We start from the raw sequence: 21,101 nt of genomic DNA, 5'->3' as shown, positions 1-21,101 counted from the left end.
AACTAATGATGTAATGTATGGGGATTAACATAAGAATAAAAAAAAGGAAAAAATAAATAAATAAACTCCGCTGAGGCCCCAGTCTAATTGGCTCTTCCAGGATGCTGCCTCTCACAGAATCAGGCGGAGAGCCCGGGCCCGGACAGCGGCAGGTACCTCAGGGTCTGAGGACGTGCCGCCACATGCGGGGTTTGCAAGATGAAGAACGACAGATTCAGGCCATCGGCTACCAGGGTGTTGCCAGCAGGAAGAATTGGGGGATGACACTAGGTACTGATTCAACCAAAACAAAGGGGCATTCGGGTCTTATCCCGAACAGATCCAAGGAGGCACTTCTAAATGAGGTTATCTGAAAACTTCCAGTAGAATTAAGTAGCACTGTCTTGCTGTGTTCTCTCTTTGGGTCAGGCATTCTTCATTTTAGCTTCATTGGGTTTTAATTTGAAAGCTTGCGAAAATATTTTGGATAGCATTAGGATTTAGTACAAAATGTGACTCAGCTGCTCCAGGAAATCCTCCAGAGGGAATGGACACAGAGATGAAAACCACAAATTCATATCAATCCTCCATGCCCTATTCGAAATCCTTAGGATCCTCTCCTTTATATATACAGTCACACCTTCATCCATCACGGCATGAAGCAGTTCTCTTTAATGAGACACATCCACATTTATTTCTGCATCAAAACATTTTTGTGTTCATGCCATTAAACAACATAACTAGTTTTGAAATAGCCACCCTGTAGATCAGGGCAAGATGTGGACACAAAATGAATTTCTGTAAACGTAAGGTAAATTCTTGCTTTTCAGAGCTCTTCATAAGTTGGACTTGGAGAAAAGGGATTGCAAGCTATCTATCTGTCACTCATAACTAGAAAGTGGTGAGTGCCCTCTGGTCTGGAGGCAAGTCCTTTAGACTTAGCTGAAAACCCCCAAAGGAGGTGCCTCCACCATTGGAGTCTTTTGGGAAGTGAAGAAAGGGAGCTATCCAAATGATCCACAAGAAGAATCAGCAGCAAATGACAAGGTGGTGGAAATATGAATAACATACCAACAGGTGAGAGGTTAAGAGATTTCAGAAAAGTGAAAGAAACAAAAACAGGAAGGAAAACACTATAATAACAAAAGGGGGAAAAGAAATTAGTAGGCTAATAGGTAAAGAACAAATTCAAACGGCCAAGAAGAATATGAAATAAAAAAGCCTGCAACCTCAATACTAATGTAAAATGCCTATTAAAACATCAAAGAATCATCACTTTCTGGCCATATCAAATTATGAGATTAAAAAATATGTAGTATTTTTCCCCCTCCTTTGGAGAAAATAAACACTCACTCTTGGCTCTGTCGGTAATGTAAATTGGCGCAACAATACCAAAAGAGTTTTGAAAAATGTTTTAAAAGCCCTGGAAGCACGTTAAGTTTGTAGAAATATGTCATTTATAAATAATCGTGGATACGTTTTGCAACAAGAGGGTTCATTTCTGCAGTCTTCATAGTAGAGAGGAGATGGAAGCAACCTAAGTGTAGAGTAAGACGGAATCGTGCGTTCAGTGTTGGCCGATCCACAGAGATACTGTGGAGTCATTAAAAACTAGCAGAGAATACACAGTAGCAGAAAAAGATACTCATTTTGTACGGTAAGTCAAAGTGCAATTTACAGATTAAGCAGGATGCTGTCACTTATAAACATTTTAAAAATAGATTAGACATATATAAAATAATTATGAAGCTTACTTATGCATGTTTATGTTAATAGTATTTGCCTCCAGGTAGAAATATGACAGTTTTTTGTCCTCTTTTTTTCTCTTAATGACATGTATTATTTTTTAATAAGGAAAAAGCTTAAAAAAAGTTTTAAAAAATTAAAAACTGTCTTAAGTCAGCAGAACAGAATTTACATGGGTGCTAAGACATGATCAGCTGATGCCCTAATGGATGGGTTTCTTACAGAGGACATAAGCCTCATTTCTGGTGGAAAAGAAATGTTTACAGTGAGAAGATAACATTAATTTATGCCCAAATACACATTTTCTATTTTTCTGTTCACCATAATACCTATGTGTGTGGGCCTGGCTGTCAACATAATTGATACTCAATTGCCTGCAAGTGAGTTGAGCCTGTTCCTGGGGCTGATGCCCAAGGCAGAGGAAACACTGCCTATTTTCTCTGCTGAGAACTGGATTATTCACTTAATAAAATCTAATCATTGGTCAAAATTATATAACTTAGATATAAACTACCAGAAGATGATAGATGAGTTGGGAAGATGGTCAAATTTTACAAGTGTCTAAATTAATGTCGACTAAGAAATAATCTTTAAGAGTTTAACCGATAGTTGCATTGGTTTGGAATGTATCCTTCATGCGTTTAAAATCATGCAAAATGGGGGGGGGTGTCTTTCCCAATTTAAAAATAGAGCGATGGTTTGAAATGATGCTGCATTTATAGGTAATCACTCTACCTTAAAAAAGAAACACACAGAAATCTTGCAAGTCTCCAGATGACGTGGCTATTGAAATAAAATGCAGGACTGCGCCCACAGAAGTAACAAAATGTAAACTCAGCACGAAGCACCAAGCGCACGCAGGAAGCTTTCTGACAAGGTTGAGCATGCTAATAAGCAGAGCCATCAGATCTCATGCATCTTCACAATATACTTGAAGTACTTAGTGATAAGTTACGAGCTGCGTATCACAGCTCCACGGGACCACTGAGAATCTCTCTACTGCTGGGTATATGACAATAAAAATCATTTTAAATCACAAAATCCCCTCAAGTTCACCCTATGCAAAATGGCCTATTAACTATGTGCATATCATTTCATTATCACTTCCTCTCTCCATAGATTAATTAAATTTTACATTTTTCAAACAGATCATAAAGAAGTACAAATTAAACTGTGACAGTTCATTAAAATAGTAAAGTTTAGCAGAGTTTCTTTCAAAAATAAGATGAAATAGCTATTTATGGTGAAATATTTAATTGAATGAGGGGACAATCTACATGTAATTACTATTTTATATAAAAATATATATTGTCCTAAAAAAACCATACTTTTGATAGAATATCTTAGTTATCAGTTATTAGGATAGTTATTCAAACTAAAGTCTGCAAAACCAACTGATATCCTTTCAATAAGGTCAAACAATCAAATTCTAGTGAATTTCAGAAGCATGTTTCTCCTTTTATCTTCATTTTGACCAAAGCAGTATAATTTCTGGTTTTCAGGATTCTATTAAAATGTACCAATATTATAGAACCATCTAAAAAAAGAAAATACTTTTTATTGAGTTGGTTTTGCTGAAGGGCATGTTTCTATATTAAAAATGAGACCAGCAATATTAGGGTTATGAATTTTCTGCCACCCAGAATTTTAAATTACAGTAATTTGACTGACCCATATTTTTACAAGATTTGTTAAGGATAGGAAATGTTAGATAAACGTCAATTACTGAACATTAAGTAAACCACTTTCTTTACTTCAGCTAATAAAATAAGATTTAAAGGTTTACAATAAAATTTCCATACAGTCTCTGAGCTAGAGGGTGTGTACGAAACTCTGCAGAAATACTTCTGGAGAAATAACTCATATATGGAGCAATTTTAATGATAACACGCATTCATTCCGAAATGTAAAATTTCTGTTGCTCAATACCTATGCAGGTAGGAGGGTCCGGTTGCCAGAAGAATCGGTTATTCAGCTGTACACAGGTGATTTTAGCTTGTCCTTGGAGCTGATACCCAGGGTCACAATGGAAGGTGATGGTATCCCCCGGCTCTCTACTATCCCCGTAGCGGGTGCCGTTCTGAGGCATACCTGGATCGTTGCAGGTGGATGCAATTGATGCTGCAAAGCAAACACAAGAGCGGGTCAAATGATGGGAACAGGGTCCTCATACGTACGAATGTGTATCAGCTCTTGAGCATGGAAGCTCTCCTGACCGGCATCATGACTCATCTGTCTGCATACAAATGTCTGAAAAGTTTCTGTTCCCAGGAATACATTCAATAACATGCATCTTGATTATGATTACTTTGAACAAGTACAAGCAAAATTTGTTGAAACGCAACCAATGATGAGATATGTCAAGGGATTGTATCTTGCTCTACTTAACACACACACACACGAGCGCACATTCCCCTCCAATTTTCTTATTAACAATATTTTAATGAAATTTAAAATATTTAATTAAAGTACACCAATCTCAAAGAACCTTGAGTGAAGCTGAATAGGATAAATTTATGGTCTGTGCCTTCCAGGTGACAATCAGGGAAGGTGACCAAATTGACGTTGGAATGGGAACCAGCTAGAGAAGGTGCAAGTCAGTTCAAACCAAGATATCATTAGTCTCAGAGGTGCTATTTTCTTGGTAAAATTATTAATAACCCCATTTCACTCTCAAAAAACTTCTGATTTGGACAATAAATTATATGGTTATCTTAGTTTTAACAAAAGCTCTGAAAATGATGACTTTTGGGTCAAAAAATAATAAAAGTATTAGCGCTGTGAACTAAGACTGTTGAATCACAGACCTGTACCTCTGTAACAAATAATACATTATATGTTAAAAAAAAAAGAAGAAGAAGATAGTAGGAAGGGAAAAATGAAGGGGGGAAATCGGAGGGGGAGACGATTGGACTATGAGACTATGGACTCTGAGAAACAAACTGAGGGTTCTAGAGGGGAGGGGGTGAGGGGATGGGTTAGCCTGGTGATGGGTATTAAAGAGGACACGTTCTGCATGGAGCACTGGGTGTTATATGCAAACAATGAATCATGGAACACTCATCAAAAACTAGTGATGTAATGTATGGTGACTAACATAACATAATAAAATTTAAAAAATGCAAAAAAAAATTTCAGGTGGAAAGGGAGAAATGCATTCTCATAAGGCAATAAAGTTGAAATCTTGAAAAAAAAAAGTATTAGGAATTTCAAGTCAGTTTAATAGAGGCTAGCATCTCCAAAAAAGCTGGTAAGAGAACTTTTGGGGGACAGCTCGAGCACCGGAATGCGAGCGTCTGGCAATCATATGGAGTGCTATTGTAGTAGATGCACCTAAAGTCACGTCACAGAGCCAGCTACCAGCCCCACTCGAGTCCAATCAATGAAGATACCTTCCTACCCAGATTCTGGCCCAGAATTCTAACTCCCACATTGCACTGAAATGAAATGCCCTGAAAAATACTGGTTATTTTCACCAATTTCTGTAACTACTATGTACTTGACGTCCTACTAAAAATTAGGAAGACACACATCAGGGTCCAAAGCTTAAAATATATTTTTTTTATTCCATTTTCATTTCAACTCCAATAGTGAGCTCCCTCCCTCTTCACTGCTGAAGGGACTGTGATCGAAAGCTAGCTTTTCTTGTGGCATGCTCCAGGACACTTAACACCTGTTTGCTGAGAGAGAAAGATGAAAGAAAACAGCTATTGCCCCATGGTACGCCACCATGCTGTCCACCCTAATGTTTGCAGATGTACGGTCGGTCACGCGTGGGCTTTGATTTCCATGTTTTGGGTTTCTTATTTGGTTTGGTTTGGGAAATCCTGGGGTATTGTTATACATTTGGCTAGATAGAAGAAATTTAAATATAAGTTACGAGACGCAAAAAAAGTGCAGGACCTGCTCTGTGTTCTTTAGGGATTTTTAACCTATGGCTGAACGAACCATCCAGGGCAATAGGAAATGGTTCAACTGGTTAGATGGAAGGAAAGGTAAGAACATCAAGGATCCTGAGAGCAGTCAGACTTGCTTCTGATCCCAGCCTTGCTCCTTGGGACTCGATCACTTAAGCTCACTAAACTTCAGGTAACTAATCAGGACAAATGAAACTATCTAACTCATTAAATCTGTCGTGAACATGATGTGTGGTATCTTGCAAACCTCTGTCCTACTGTTCTCTAAGGTAATTGAAGGCTGAGGCTGCCTTACCCACTCACTATTTTTTCTCTAACTGGCTTTTATTATATGTTGAAACGTATAACCATGAAGATCTAGAACACTATTAATAACAAAAAGTAATCATTTACATAACAGTCAGATTAAAAATTAGAATATTACCAGGGCGCCTGTTTGGCTCAGTTGCTTAAACATCTGCCTTCGGCTCAGGTCATAATCCTGGAGTCCCAGGATCAAGTCCTGCATCGGGCTCCCTGCTCAGTGGGGAGTCTGCCTCTTCCTCTGGCCCTCCCCCATCTTGTGCTCTCTCTCTCCCTCAAATAAATAAATAAAATATTAAAAAAATAGATTATTACCACTCAGCAATATTGATAATACCTACCGATGCCTGAACTTCCTTACCTCACACCCTCCCTCCACTCCAGATGAAATCACCATTTTGAACTTCATGGTTATCATTCCTTTGCTTTTCTTGATAGTTACCATAAATATATGCATTCCAATAGTAGCTGCATGGGTAGCCTCCCTTTTGAACTCACATAAATGGAATCACACATCCCAGGTCTTCTGAGACTGTCTTTTTGGCTTGGTATTATGTTTCTGAGTCATCCACATTTAGGTTTGATGCTGCGGTTTATTGATTTTCATTGCATATGCTTTTCCATCGCATTAATGTACCAGCAAAAGCTTATGCTGGTTCAAGGGGCTTACCATCTTACCCTTCTGCCCTAACCATGAAAAACCATGTTTATTGGTCCTGGAAGAATAAGAGGAACAGGAAGCAAAACTTCCAGTCAGCCTGTGGACCTAGACCTTGAAGCAAAGCTACTCTGCAGTTGAAAACAGAGTCAACGTGCAGAGACAGTCTCAAATAGAGCTGCTCCAGCTGACACACACGGGGCTTATGTTTTGGGGTGCTTTGTTATGTAGCAATAGCTGACCGAAACAAGTCCTATGGTGGTAAACTCTTTTGTACAAAAATATTTCAGTGATTTTAAAATATTTCAAATTCTCCTTCACTCCTAAAAGATGTTTTTACTGAGTTTATAGTTCAGGGTCAATAACTGGTTGGGATTTTTTCTCCCTCAATACTGTTAAGAAATTATTCTAGTTCTTCTGGCTTCCAGGTTCTCACGTCACCTCACAGTCTGAAACTATGATGAGATCACACTCTGTTTTTGGTATTCAAACTTTCACAATATTGTGTCTATGCATGATCTTCCTTTTATTAACCCCGCTTGGAATTTATTGGAGTTTTTGAATCTGAGGATTAAGCCATCATCCTATGGAATATCTCTGTTCCCCACTTCTCAAATTAAAATTGGGCAGATACCTCTAATTTCCATGTCTCTTAACCTTCCTCTCATTTTATAATCTTTTTAAACTTTGTTCTCTCTTGCAGGCAATTGTGGGGAATATTTTCCTTCCATCACCTGCTCTTTGTCTGCATCAGATTTATTATCTTAACATGACAGTGAGTTTTAAACTTTCCATCATTGTGCTTTTCGACTAGTCATCACTTGTTTTCAGATATATGTGGCTATTCATAGAGTATATTGTTATTTACTCATATTTTCATTTTCTGTTATTATTTATGTGTTTTTACGTAATGATTTGACAATTCCACTCACTATACTGTGCTCATCACAAGTGTGCCTACCATCTGTCACCATACAACACTATTATAATACCACTAAGTTCACTATGCTGGAATTTTAACCCCATGTCTTATTCATTCCAGAACTGTAAGCCTGTATCTCCCACTCCCCCTCACCCATTTTGTCCATGCCCCACACTCCCTCCCTTCTGGCAACTATCAATTTCTTCTCTGATTTATGGCTCTTTTTGTTGTTTTTATGTTCTGTTTTTGTTTTATTTTACTTTTTTTTAATTTTATTATGTTATGTTAGTCACCATACATCATTAGTTTTTGATGTAGTGATTCATGATTCATTGTTTTTGTATAACACCCAGTACTCCATGCAATATGTTCTGTTTTTTACACTCCACATATAACTGAAATCATATGGTACTTATCTTTGTATGTCTGACCCATTTCACTTGGCCTAATACCTTCTAGATCCACCCATGTTGTCACATATGGCAAGATCTCATTCTTTTTTATGGCTGAGTAGTGATATATATAAATATATCTATATCTATATCTATATATCACTTCTTCTTTATCCATTAATGGACACTTGGGTTGCTTCCATATCTTGGATATTGTAAATAATGCTGCAATAAACATAGGGGTGCATATATATTTTCAAATTAGTGGGGGTTTTTTTGTTTTGTTTTCTTTGGGTAAATACCCACGTGGAATTACTGGATTGTATGGTATTTCGATTTTTAACTTGTTGAGGAACCTCCAAAGTGTTTCCACCCACAATGCCTGCACCATTTACAGTCCCACCAACAATAGACAAGGGTGCTTTTTTCTCCATATGCTTGCCAACACTTGTTATATCTTGTCTTTTTGATTCTAGTCACTCTAACAGGTGTAAGATCATATCTCATTGTGGTTTTGATTTGCATTTCCCCGACGATTAGTGATATTGAACATCTTTTCATGTGTCTGTTGGCTATCTGCATGTCTTCTTCGGAAAACTGTCTATTCAGTTCCTCTGCACAGTTTTTAATTGGGTTATTTGTTTTTTCTGGTGTTGAGTTGTATAAGTTCTTTATGCATTTGGGATATTAAACCCTTATAGGATATATCACTTGCAAATATCTCCCCTCATTCAGTAGGTTGCCTTCTCATTTGTTGTGTGTGGAAGCTTTTTATCTTGGTGTCGCCTCAATAGTTTCTTTTTGCTTTTGTTTTCCTTGTCTGAGGGGATATATCTAGAAAAATGTTGCAAAGGCCGATGTCCAAGAAATAACTGCCTGTTTTTTTCTAGGAGTTTTATGGTTTCAGGTCTCACATTTAGGTCTCTAAACTAGTTTGAGTTTATTTTTGTATATGAAGTCAGAAAGTGGTCCAGTTTTATTATTTTGCATGTAGCTCTCCAGTTTTCCCAGCACCATTTATTGAAGAGGTCGTCTTTTCCTCATTGTATATTGTTGCCTCCTTTGTCAAAGATTATTTGAGGGGCGCCTGGGTGGCTCAGTCGGTTAAGCGTCTGGCTTCAGCTCAGGTCATGATCTCAGGGTCCTGGGATCGAGCCCCATGTTAGGCTCCCTGCTGAGCAGGGAGTCTGCTTGTCCCTCTGCCCCTCCTCCTGCTCATTCTCTCTCTCAAATAAATAAATAAAATCTTAAAAAAAAGATTATTTGACCATATACCTATGGGTTTATTTATGGGTTTTCTATCGTGTTCTATTGATCTATGTGACTATTTTTGTGTCGGTGCCATACTATTTTGATTACTACAGCTTTGTAGCATATCTTGAAATTTGGAATTTGATACCTCTAGCTTTGTTCTCTGTTGTTTTTTACACTCTTTCTGATCTGATGATAATTCCGATATCTCATGGAAACTACAGTGTTTCTGAGTTTTGAATTTGTACTTCTGTGTTTTGGGGCTTCACCTGTACTCATTCTTTGTAGTCTACTCTAAAGGTACTTTCATCCAGATGGGGTTCATATTTGACTTCACCATGTGGCTGGAATACTAGAAGCCTTCTACTCTTTAAAATAAATTCTCGTTTATGGGAATGTGATGCATTTTTGACCACAGAGATTGTAGGAATTCACCTATAAGCTAGTTTGAAACCTGTTTCTGGTTATGAGTTCTAGAACATGCATATCTATATCTATGCTTTTACCCATATATCCATGTATCCATGTATGTATGTATCTATCTATTATCTATCAATTATCTATCTATAATCTCTCTATTCTCTATGACAGTAACCCCCCCCCTTAGGAGTTCTAGCTGTATATTAGGGTATACAATAGATATATCTTAGAATTTGCTTCCTAGTCCCTCAGCCCATTGGATTCCCAAAACGGAAGCTCAGGGTCACTGGGGTCGACCGACAGTTGCTGTCAAGACAAAGTCCAGTTCTGAGGTTCATTACTTCCCCCTGTTTCACGAGATTCTTCTTTCACAAGACTCTGAGGATTCCTTATTTTCTTGCAGGCTCAGTGATACATTTTTAAAGACTAACAACAATTTTATCCAACATCATTAATAGATTTTCAGGTTATACATTATCAAAGTACCTATTTTACTATAATGCTAGACATTGAAGCCCCTCAATTATAGTTATACCTCAATGCCACAGCATGACGTCTGGCATATCATGCCTGTCATCCTCAGCATTATTATCACTTCCAGTGTTTAGGGGAGGAAAATCTAAGTGGGAAATACAGTTCTCAGTAGATACCAAGAGGAGAGGAAGTGTTTGAGCTTCACAGATTTTTTTTTTTTAATATTTTACTTACTTATTTGACAGAGAGAGAGACAGCGAGAGAGGAACATAAGCAGGGGGAGTGGGAGAGGGAGAAGCAGGCTCCCCGCAGAGCAGGGAGCCCAATGCGGGGCTCGATCCCAGGACCCTGGGATCATGACCTGAGCCAAAGGCAGAGGCGTAACGACTGAGCCACCCAGGCGCCCCTTCACAGATTTTTCCCATGAGAAGAGAGCAGGAAATGCTATATCACTTTCAGCTACAATGGTTAGAAGGCAGGGCAGAAAGCAAGCACATCACTGCAAAAGAAGACAGGAATGCAGGATAGACTTCAAGATGCAAAGCTTTAAGTTAGAAAGTCAGGAGCATTGATTGCCTCCATTAGCCACAAATTTGTATAAAATAGAATAGCAATTATAGAATTCAATCACCAGAATCATAATCCATAGTGGTCAAAGTCTAGGCAACAAAATGGTACTTGCGTTGAACTAGTGTTTTATAAGCAATCTTGAGTTTACTATTTAAGTAATGTTCCTAAAGAATCTAAGAGCTATTTGTCCTCTACTTTTGCTGGGCTTCAGAAAAAACAAACATATATACAAACAAACAAACAAAAAGCATAAGCAAACTCTATTGTACATTTACAGACTTCTCTTTTGGACTGAATTGCACATCCTCAAAAGAAACTTCATCTCCCCCTCAAACAAATGGTTGCATGTATGACTACATATGAAATTCCAACTGATCATTTCTGCCACCGTTTATATGGTATGAAAATAATTTAAAATAAAAGTTTAGAAGAAATGCCAAGGAGATCATGGATGAGCCTCATTGTAATTTTTTTTAAATATTTTATTTACTTATTTGAGAGAGAGAGAGAAGGGAGAGGGAGAGGCAGGCTTCCTGCTGAGGAGGGAGCCCAATGCAGGACTCATCCCAGGACCCTGAGATCATGACCTGAGCTGAAGGCAGATGTTTCACTGATGGAGCCACCCAGGTGCCCCTCATTGTAATTTTTAAAACAAAGCTATGTTTTAATTACTTCTCTTTACAAATTTGAATTCAAAGACACATATTGCCCAATAAAGAAGCTTTACACAAAGGTACACAGATTTTGAGCATGAATAAGAATTTCAACAGATATATCAGCCTTGCAAAAATGATTCGTCCATAGAAAACTTCTGTAGGTTATTAACAGGTAATTGGTCCAACAAGATTGGCAAATACTGTATACTCTAGTTCCCTCTCATAGATTCATGTTGCACATCACAGATTAAAGGTTCAGAGAAATCCTATAGTAAAGAACCCTATTTAAAAAAAAATAGTTTAATCTAGTGTTTCCTAAATTTATGTAACAATAGAGCACATATTTCTCAACAAACCTTCGTATTCTTCAAATTCTTCCAAATAAAGGTCAACAGAATACTGGGGATATAAAACACTGGCTTGGACTGATGGTTATTTGTCATTCAATGGTTCGATGCTCAATTCAGTTTTACAAGTAAATTTTCTACTTTAAAAAATATATATTTTAGGGCGCCTGCGTGGCTCAGATGGTTAAGCGTCTGCCTTCAGCTCGGGTCATGATCCCGGGGTCCTGGGATCAAGTCCCGCGTCGGGCTCCCTGCTCAGTGCAGAGCCTGCTTCTCCCTCTCCCTCTGCCACTCCCTCTGCTTGTGCTCTTCTATCTCTCTGTCAAATAAATAAATAAAATCTTTAAAAAAATATTTTATTTATTTGAGAGAGCGAGAGAGAGCAGAGGGAAAAGGCAGAGGGAGAAGGAGAAGTAGGTTCCCCATGGAGCAGGGAGCCCAAATTGGGGCTCTATCCCAGGACCCTATGATCATGACCTGAGCCGAAGGCAGAAGATTAACAAACTGAGGCACCCAGGTGCCCCTACATTTTCTACTTTTAAACCAAATTTTCATTTGGAATATCTAGAATAATACTAGAGCACACCATTAAAAAGTTATATACTCGTAAAATTCATGTTGTCTAATAAAGAGAAATATTGCATCCACAAAATTATCTAAGTATATGAAAAATGTGAGTTGTCATAACATGGCTCTATGTTCTCAGAAAGGGTCCTTATGTTTGCTTGTGTATCTTCAAAGATTATTTCAAATTCCCAATAAATCAACCATGACATCTTAGTCGATTTGAAATGAACCCCAAACCTTTACTCTTTCCTTCTAGAATTATGAAATAAAAATAGAAAGTTGCCAGGGTTCTCTAGATTGGATTAAAAAAGCAATGAGAACACTTGAGGTGAAACAAAGACAACAATTTTAAACAATGTAGGGGGAAATAGGTTGGTTGGGTCTTTGAAATAAATGCCATTTTATTTTCTTCTAGTTCCGAATTGTGGAAAGATGTTTCCTGGTAAAGGCAATAAAGCTCATCTGGAAACTAATATGAAAGCCCCCAACCAAAGACTTTGTGATGGGGTCAAAAATTGCTTCTCCACCTTCAGGGTCATACAAAGTTATTGATGAATCATGCGTTCATTTCTTTTTCACAATTGTATTCTTTTATGTGCCACAACATACCTTTCGACTCATTTTTCTGTTAAATATTTTCTCTCCAAATGGGATTTTGATGACTCTGAATCTTTCTAGTTTCTCACCATAAAAAAGGAAAACAACATTCTTAGTGACATCAGCCTTATCCCTCTATTACCTTAGAAAAAGAAGGTACTGTTTATGAGGTGATGAATATTGAGCTTTTCAATTTCCCAAGGGGTTCTCTGGAATACTTCAGGTCATAAAGACACTTTCCACAGGCCCCCTATAATCTAAGGGACACCTCCAATCCTTGTCCACAGGAATTCAGGACCATTCCAGTCAACTTGAGTGACCCAAAACATGTGCTCCACTTAATGTAAAAACAATGCACCTTTTTGTTTCTAGTAGTATAGACAGGATAGACCTATTACATAATAAGAACTTGCAATGGACCCACATTTCCTTTCAATTAGATAAAGTAATTTTTGACACTGAAGAACCTATAGAAATATATATATATATAAATACACACACACACATATATTTTTTTACTTTATATACAAAGTTATGTTTTTTCTAATAAAATAAAAATTAAGACTTTGAGCCATGTCCTATTAAATGCATAAAGTCCTCCTTGCATGTTTTTTAAACATCACTTAAACATGTGTATTGACTGAGTTATTAGTTTATAGAAGTAAAAGTTTGTTTCCCATATATATGTTGTCTTAAAATACCCTTTGTAGCACACCTCGGTAGATAAAATGTTACCGCCTATAGGAAAATGCTCACAGCAGCACTGATACAATCCATATATGGAAGCCGATGTTTCTTTTTTTTTTTTTAAAGATTTTATTTATTTATTTGACAGAGAGAGACACAGCTAGAGAAAGAACACAAGCAGGGAGAGTGGGAGAGGGAGAAGCAGGCTTCCGGCAGAGTAGGGAGCCCGATGCGGGGCTCGATCCCAGGACCCTGGGACCATGACCTGAGCCGAAGGCAGACGCTTAACAACTGAGCCACCCAGGTGCCCGGAAGCAGATATTTCTAATACAAACATAACCTGCATATTAAGTATAACCCGTATCTTTAAACTTACTAAGGAAAACTATTACATGTGAAATGCCCTTTACAATAGGTAATAGGCTGCTGGTTAGGCAGGGACTATATGGGGTGCCCAGTGAGGCTTTTTTTTCTTTTTTTGAAGAAGGCAGCTTGACTAGCTCCTTCTTTTACTTTGCAGGCATCAGCTGAAATAATTTTGGAACCAGGGATGGTCTCTTGGGTGGTCCTCTCAGTCATGTAAATGTAGGGTGGGGCCTCCCGCATCCTCTGGGGAAGAAGCCAGCTTTTGTTTTGGTGGGAGGATCCTTCCCAATAGCCTGTAGGTCATCAGGTGAGGGGCAGTGAGTTTGCAGAAGCATCTTTGTGTGGTGGGGGAGGTAAATTCCCAGCCCCGTGCAGGAGAGCCCATTTTAGGGAGATGTGCCCAGGAGCTCAGGCTTCGCTGCTCCAAGTCAGCCCCCCAAGCGAATCACGGAGGCAGGCCAGCCAGGGCTGAAGCATTTGTGGGGAGAGTTGACTCAGCAGGGACAGTGGCTGAGATCTGGGCCTTTTAGGACCCTGAGGACAGAACTGATTGCTTGGGGAACAAAGGTTGGTACCAGGATATTAAGTGGGAAGAGGTGGGCATGCAACCTGTGGGCATGCACAGAGCGTCGCAGCCACGGAGGAAGGAGGGACTGGTCTCTGACCGTCCCTCCATGAAGGCGTCACCAGGTGGCTTGAAGCCTCAGATGTCCCGGGCACAGACTTTCAGCTCTGCCACCCCAGGTGTTCAGAATCTCCTGTTCCAAATGTGGAGACCCAGGCTTCATTTCCTGGATATTTCAGGGGATAGCTGAGACTCCCACAGAGGGAGATTCTGGATTTTATGCTGATAAAGAGCAGGAAGGTGTTTCTGAAAATCCCTCCGAGGCGGAGGAAAGTGGGCCCATTACTACCATGCCTGTGTGGTTTAAACAGACCATGGGTTTGATTAATTAATTCTTTGGTTAAATAATTAATTAATTATGCATTTACTATTTTTCCATCTTTGTAAATGTCACTGAACGGTAAAATAAGCCACCTGAAAATATCCCTTTCTGGCATAGATTTATTTTGAGCGGATTGTTGTGAGAAACAGTAGACACAAGAGAAGGTCTGAAATCAGAGTAGCAGTTACCCTTTTGTAAGGGAAATGGAAGGAAATCTCCATTCTTAAGGGAGTTTCCTCTCTGAACAAGGAAGAGGAGAAAGGCTAAATCACAGGAGACCCTGATCCTGATCTCGGAGCAGGTACCAGCTGAAGTCAGCATCGCCATCCTCCCCCTCCTTCCCCTTACTCTTCCTGCTAACCTCCCCACAAGAGCCTGCCCTCTCCACACACATTTTTGCTTCTGTCTTTAGTTAAGGACGGCATTTAGGAAGGAGTCTAGGGCACATGGGGACTTACTCCTCCCTGGGTATCTCCGTGAACATATGAGGTATACATGTTAAGAAATTCGTGTTTGTTTTCTTCTTGTTAATCTGTCTTTAATTACTGGAGGTCTCAACCACGAATTGAGAGTTAAAGGGAAAATGACAGTCTAGCCGTTGGCCTTGGTTCGCATGAGAAGCACTCGATCTGTCAGCCCGTCCCTATCTGGGGGACACAGCACAACTCAACACTGGTCCTCCGCTTACCACACACCAAGTTCAATCCTTCATTAGCTCCTATAAGGCTGGGTCCAAACTCAGTTATCCTTGTTGAAAACAAAGGAAGAGACTTCTGCCCTTCCTTTTTCTATGAGTATATACTTGGAAAACTTGGATTAATACTTGCTCTGTCTCTCTAAAATGGATGCTGATTTTTTATTTATTTTATTTTTTTTTAATTTTTTAAATTTTATTTATTTTTATTTTTTATTTTTTTTTAAAGATTTTATTTATTTATTTGACAGAGAGAGACACAGCGAGAGAGGAAACACAAGCAGAGGGAGTGGGAGAGGGAGAAGCAGGCCTCCCGCGGAGCAGGGAGCCCGATGCGGGGCTTGATCCCAGGACCCTGGGACCATGACCTGAGCCGAAGGCAGACGCTTAACAACTGAGCCACCCAGGCGCCCCAGATGCTGATTTTTTAAAGGCCACTTGCCAGCCTCACGACCCAGGACAGTGTTTTTCAAGGTGCTGGGAGCCATCCCTTTGGAATGTATCAACCGCAAGCTGGTGTTTCTATAGTGTGCATGGGACGGTCCCCTGAGCCAAGGTGCGAAACCGCCCACCTCCTTTCTTAAGGATGCGACAAGTGTCGTTTTCCTTTACACAAAGCCAATTAACTGACACAGATGAACTACCTAACTATCCAACTACCAGATTAACTTAGGATGAACTATGTCACAATAAATCGTGTTGCCAAGTCCTCTTACTTGAGCACTGGTTATGGTCTGTCCAAGAACGTGTATGTAATGGCTTATATCTTGTTATATAAAAAGGAATTTTTTCCTGTCTTTGTAAACTCTTAGCAGAATACACATCACATTCTGGTTTAATGTTTGTTTAATAACACCATTATTTTCCTTCTGTTTTACCTTCGTGGAGAGAATTTCTGGGTTTTTATTTTTAAGATTTTATTTATTCATTTGACAGAAAGCACAAGCAGGGGGAGCAGCAGAGGGAGAAGCAGACTCACTGCTGAGCAGGGAGCCCAATGTGGGGCTTGGTCCCAGGACCCCGGGATCACGACCCAGGCTAAAGGCAGATGCTTCACTGACGGAGCCACCCAGGTGCCCCAGAAGGTTATGTTTTTAATTCTATTTCCCCAACATACTCGCCAGGACTCCCTTTCCTCTGTCCCCTGGTACAACCCCTCCTCCGTATCACATTGGGGATGATCCTTGAACAGTACAAGTCTGGTTGTATCACATATCTACATAAAGACTTTGGTGGACCCAGACCACAGCTGGCCAGTTCTCAAATCCCAGGAGCTGGCCCCCACTCACCTCCCACACCCACTGTGCCTGAGCACCCTGGCCACCTCGTTCTTCCTTGAAATTCATGAGCTCATTCACACTGTAGGGCTTTCCACGGGCTACTCCCTTTCTCTGAAATGTTCCTTTCTTCTGGTCTTTGCAAGTCTAGGTGCTTGGGTCATGTTTAAATGTCAACTTCTCAGAAAGTCTTTTCCGGGTCACCGAAGTGCTAGTCATTCAGTGACGCTGTCATGTATTAAATTGTCTGAATCTCTGTTTACAACACATTTTTCTCTATCTCCCGGAGCCGCCATATTTACATGCGGTTGTGTCTCGCCTGGGACAGACAGCCCTGAAAGAAGGAGCCCCATCTGTCCTGTCTGTGCAGAATCCACGATGCCCAACACAGGAGTTCAACTTTGCTCAGGACAGGTCCAGCTAGCACCTGTCGTCCCAGCATAACTACTAAGAGCACCCATGTTTGTTCTGAAAAAAATTCCCAATCTGAATAAAAATGATCAAATCTCCCTCCTTGTGATGCACCCCGAACAAGAATGAGGGAGATGGCCAGGACGTATGAGACAAATGAGGGGGAGGTCCCAGCAACCTCACTGAAAGAGCCGGGTTCGGGCAGGTGTGCAGTGCATGCCCTCAGCCTTCTCATTCCCAGGAGCCAATGACATCATTTTCTTAAGTTGGTTTTAGTAGATTTCTACCCATTACCACCAACATGGCCTTGACAGAATAATCTTAACGTTCTCTCTCATCTCTGGGCCTCTGCAAATACATGTGCCCATCGCTACAGACATCCCCCCTCCACCCTTGCTCATTTTATAATAACATCTACTTATCCTACAATCGTAGCTTAAATATCATCTTTTCAAGAAGTCTCTCCTTCATTCCTTCAACGTTAGGGGAGCTGCCCTTCTGAATGCTCCCTGGCCCTCTCTATTCAGAGGACTTGTTCCACGGGGCTCCAGTATTGATCTGAATCTACTTCACGGGATGGTTCATTTCCTGAGACAACAGCCCTATCTGTCTTGCTCATTGATAAGCCAAGCACTCAGCGCACTGCTTTACATACAGTAGTCACTCAATAAATACTGGCTGAACGAAGTATTTAAAGCACCTAGCCTGACGCCTGGCCCATAATTCATATTTAATAGACAGTAACTATTACAAGCATTAACATGATATAACAAAGGATATGTTCCGGAATGAAGGTGAATTATTTGTGAAATAATCATAATAACAAGTTAAATAATCAATTCTCAAAAAATAAGTTTATACTTTTACACATATGTTACCTGTAATGTAAGCCTGGATTGAAACATGTAGCATAAGCTTGGATTTAATTAAAAATAATAGTCATTTACAATGGGCATCAAGAAGAATGAAGGAAATGAGGTGTTTATTTTTTTTAATCTAAATTATTTCCTGATCTGGACCTCCTATTCAGAAATTCAGTTTTCAGTTAATGATGTTAATTTTTATAAATGGATAATGGAGCTGTGTTTCCATGAAATGTTTAGAAAGGCAGCAAAAATACTTGTGTAGAGCTGACTGACAAATGGGGAATAATGAATGCAAAATGCAAAATTACTATTTTTTATGAGCCACATTAAAAACAAACAAAAAAGTACATACAAACTACAGTTGATTATAAAAGCTGCCATATTATGAAAAACTACAAATGACAAAGCACACGTTTTTATATAAAAAATTAATTAGTGCTATGATAACACTGGCCTGCATGTTAGATCTGCAGCCCTCCTGGGTGAGAGTTGCTCGTTTTCTTCTTCTTCTTGATGATTCCAGATTAACCTGCCACCTTTCTGGGTAAAAGGAATTCTGCTTAGACCCTTAGCTCATCTACTGAATAGAGCTTTACTCTCCCTCTTTTTTAAAAAATATTTTTTTAATTTATTCTTTTGAGAGAGAGAGAGAGCACAAGCAGGGGGAGTGGGAGAGGGAGAAGCAGACTCCCCACTGAGCAGGGAGCCCGATGCGGGATTCGAACCCAGGACCCCGGGATCCTGACCTGACCCCAAGGCAGATGCTTAACCATCTGGGCCACCCAGGCACTCCTAATCTCCCTCTCTTCACTCATACCTACAGCCCAAGGAATGGGTGACACTGGCGGGTCTTGTTCTCCACGGTGACCCTCATCCCCAAACTTGGTGCTGTGAACCTGAACACTTTGCGAGTGCAACCCCACATCTGTGCGATGAAATGCCTATTTTCAGAAAAGGACAGCCTGATGTGGTATTTAATCAAAGGTGTCTTTTCATGTAGTAATATCCGGATTGACAGGATTATTATTTTATTTTGTTTTTTCCTATGCAAGAATGTTATGTTATGGTAGAGCTTTTTCAAATCTCAGCCAAAGAATTCACAAATGCAAAAACAGCACGTTAAGTAAGAAACATGTTTCCATTACCCCAAACTCAGCATAACTGCTAAGAGAAAACAAAACAAAAAAATCGGGGTGGGCGTGCATTTTCATTGGTTCATTTATTCACTCATTCAAAATCCTTATCCAGTGCCTGCTGTGTGCTGAGACTTGGACCACATCAGTAGTGAAGTCGGTTGGGCCCCTCCCCTTGTAGAGCTTGGTTACTGTGGGAGGAGTTGGTAGTAAGAGAAGTAAAGTAGAAGTTGTAACATGCTGGGGAACTAGTACATGGGAAAGCCGGGTGAAGAACAGCAGGAGTATTGAGGGAGGGGCTCGGCTGCAATTTTATTTCTTATTTTATTTATTTATTTTTTTAAAGATTTTATTTATTTATTTGACAGAGAGATAGCTAGAGCAGGAACACAAGCAGGGGGAGTGCGAGAGAGAGAAGCAGGCTTCCTGCTGAGCAGGGAGCCCGATGCGGGACTCGATCCCAGGACCCTGGGATCATGACCTGAGCCGAAGGCAGACGCTTAACGACTGAGCCACCCAGGCGCCCGGGCTGCAATTTTAAATAGGCTGGAAGATCCCCCGCCGATGATGATGTCAGAGCATAGATGGTGAAGGGGCTGCTCACACAGGCACCTGGCTCAACCCACTAAAGACTCTGAACTCCAGTGGGCTGAGCACCTTCCCCGAGCTGCATGGAGATCTGGAGGGGGCTTGGTTGGGGAAGATGGGAAAGAGAGGGAGAGGCCAGAAGCAATGGGGTCAGAAAGAATTTCAGCAGGTAAGGGGAGGTGGAGGCAGCTGATGGGGACTCAGAGCTTGATGCTGAGTCCTTGCAGGGTTCTGAGCACAGCAGTGGGACATGCAACTTACACCGTATAGGCTTAGTGCAGCTGCTGTGCTCAGGGTGGATGGGGTGGGGGGGTGCGCCAGAAGAGGCAGTGAGACCAGTTAGGAGGTAAGAGATGGATGGGGTGGGGAGTGCACCGGCAGGCGTCTGACTCCCAGCATAGCTTACAGTCAAGTCCCTGGAGGGTTTGGGATGGACTGTATGCAGGACAGGAGAGATGGACTAGACGCAGAAGCCAGGGTTTCCCCCAGGAAGCCTCGCACTCCTACTCAAAAGTAAAATACAAGTCACTGAAAGCTGGTCCAGGTTCGAGCCTAGCAGAAAGTGACACTCAAGGAAACAGACAGGGGTCTCTAAGAGGAGGAATAAAGGATAGGGTGTGTGATGGAAACCATGCAGGTTCCAGTTAGGGAACGTGGGGTCGGGGGTTAGTTCTCATGTGCGCCAGGCTCCGGAACCCCTGGGACCCAGGAAGGAACGTTCCTGGTACAAGAGGACAACGTGTTAATGAATCACCGCTTGTAGGGCAAGATGAACTCTCACTGTCAGTGGAAACACACTTATTAGTGTGCACTCATATTCTCCACGTGTCCACTAGAACGCCTCCATGTTCGGAGTTGTTTGTTTATTCTTAATCTCCTGATTACAGAATGGAGTACACGTGTGTATTTACAAGTTCTACTGAAATTCACAGATTTTCAGCAGGAATGTGAGCTCTGCACAGCAGGGATTGTTGGTTTCATTCTCTCAATCATACCCAACTGTTAGAACAGTTCCTGCCATATTACAGACACTCAGTGATGCTGCCTGATTTGTTGATTGAATTAATGAATTAATAAACACGTATATAGTTTTTTATGTATGTAGGATTAGACTTCTCAGCATTATAGTATTAGATTTGCTTTGTCTGTAAGAGGTTATTTACTTTTTGAGGAGTTTACAAACCAATTACAGTGATCAATTAAACATAAATTATCTTTTCTCCTTGGACGCCATAAAAACATACTTGCAACTTTAATGTGTACATGGGTGAGATACTGGAGTTTCTATCTCACCCCCAAATTTATTGAACCAATGAGCCTAATGTAAATATTA

The 21,101-nt window shown here is 40.3% G+C and overlaps 1 protein-coding gene across 1 annotated transcript in view; it reads right to left on the bottom strand.

The window, feature by feature from the left end:
* Positions 1-21,101, bottom strand: part of CSMD1 (CUB and Sushi multiple domains 1) — a 519,075-nt gene that overhangs the window by 286,384 nt on the left and 211,590 nt on the right. Inside the window, exon 16 of the mRNA XM_035003847.1 lies at positions 3,655-3,846. Within this exon, the coding sequence (XP_034859738.1) occupies positions 3,655-3,846 (192 nt within the window). The remainder of the gene's footprint in view (positions 1-3,654; positions 3,847-21,101) is intronic.

This window comes from Mirounga leonina, unplaced genomic scaffold (assembly GCF_011800145.1).
Source record: "Mirounga leonina isolate KUSES-001 unplaced genomic scaffold, KU_Mleo_1.0 Mir_128, whole genome shotgun sequence".
In the NCBI taxonomy this organism is placed as follows: Eukaryota; Metazoa; Chordata; class Mammalia; order Carnivora; family Phocidae; genus Mirounga; species Mirounga leonina.
Note: the sequence above shows the minus strand (reverse complement) of the source record. Positions and strands in the feature narration are given on the sequence as shown.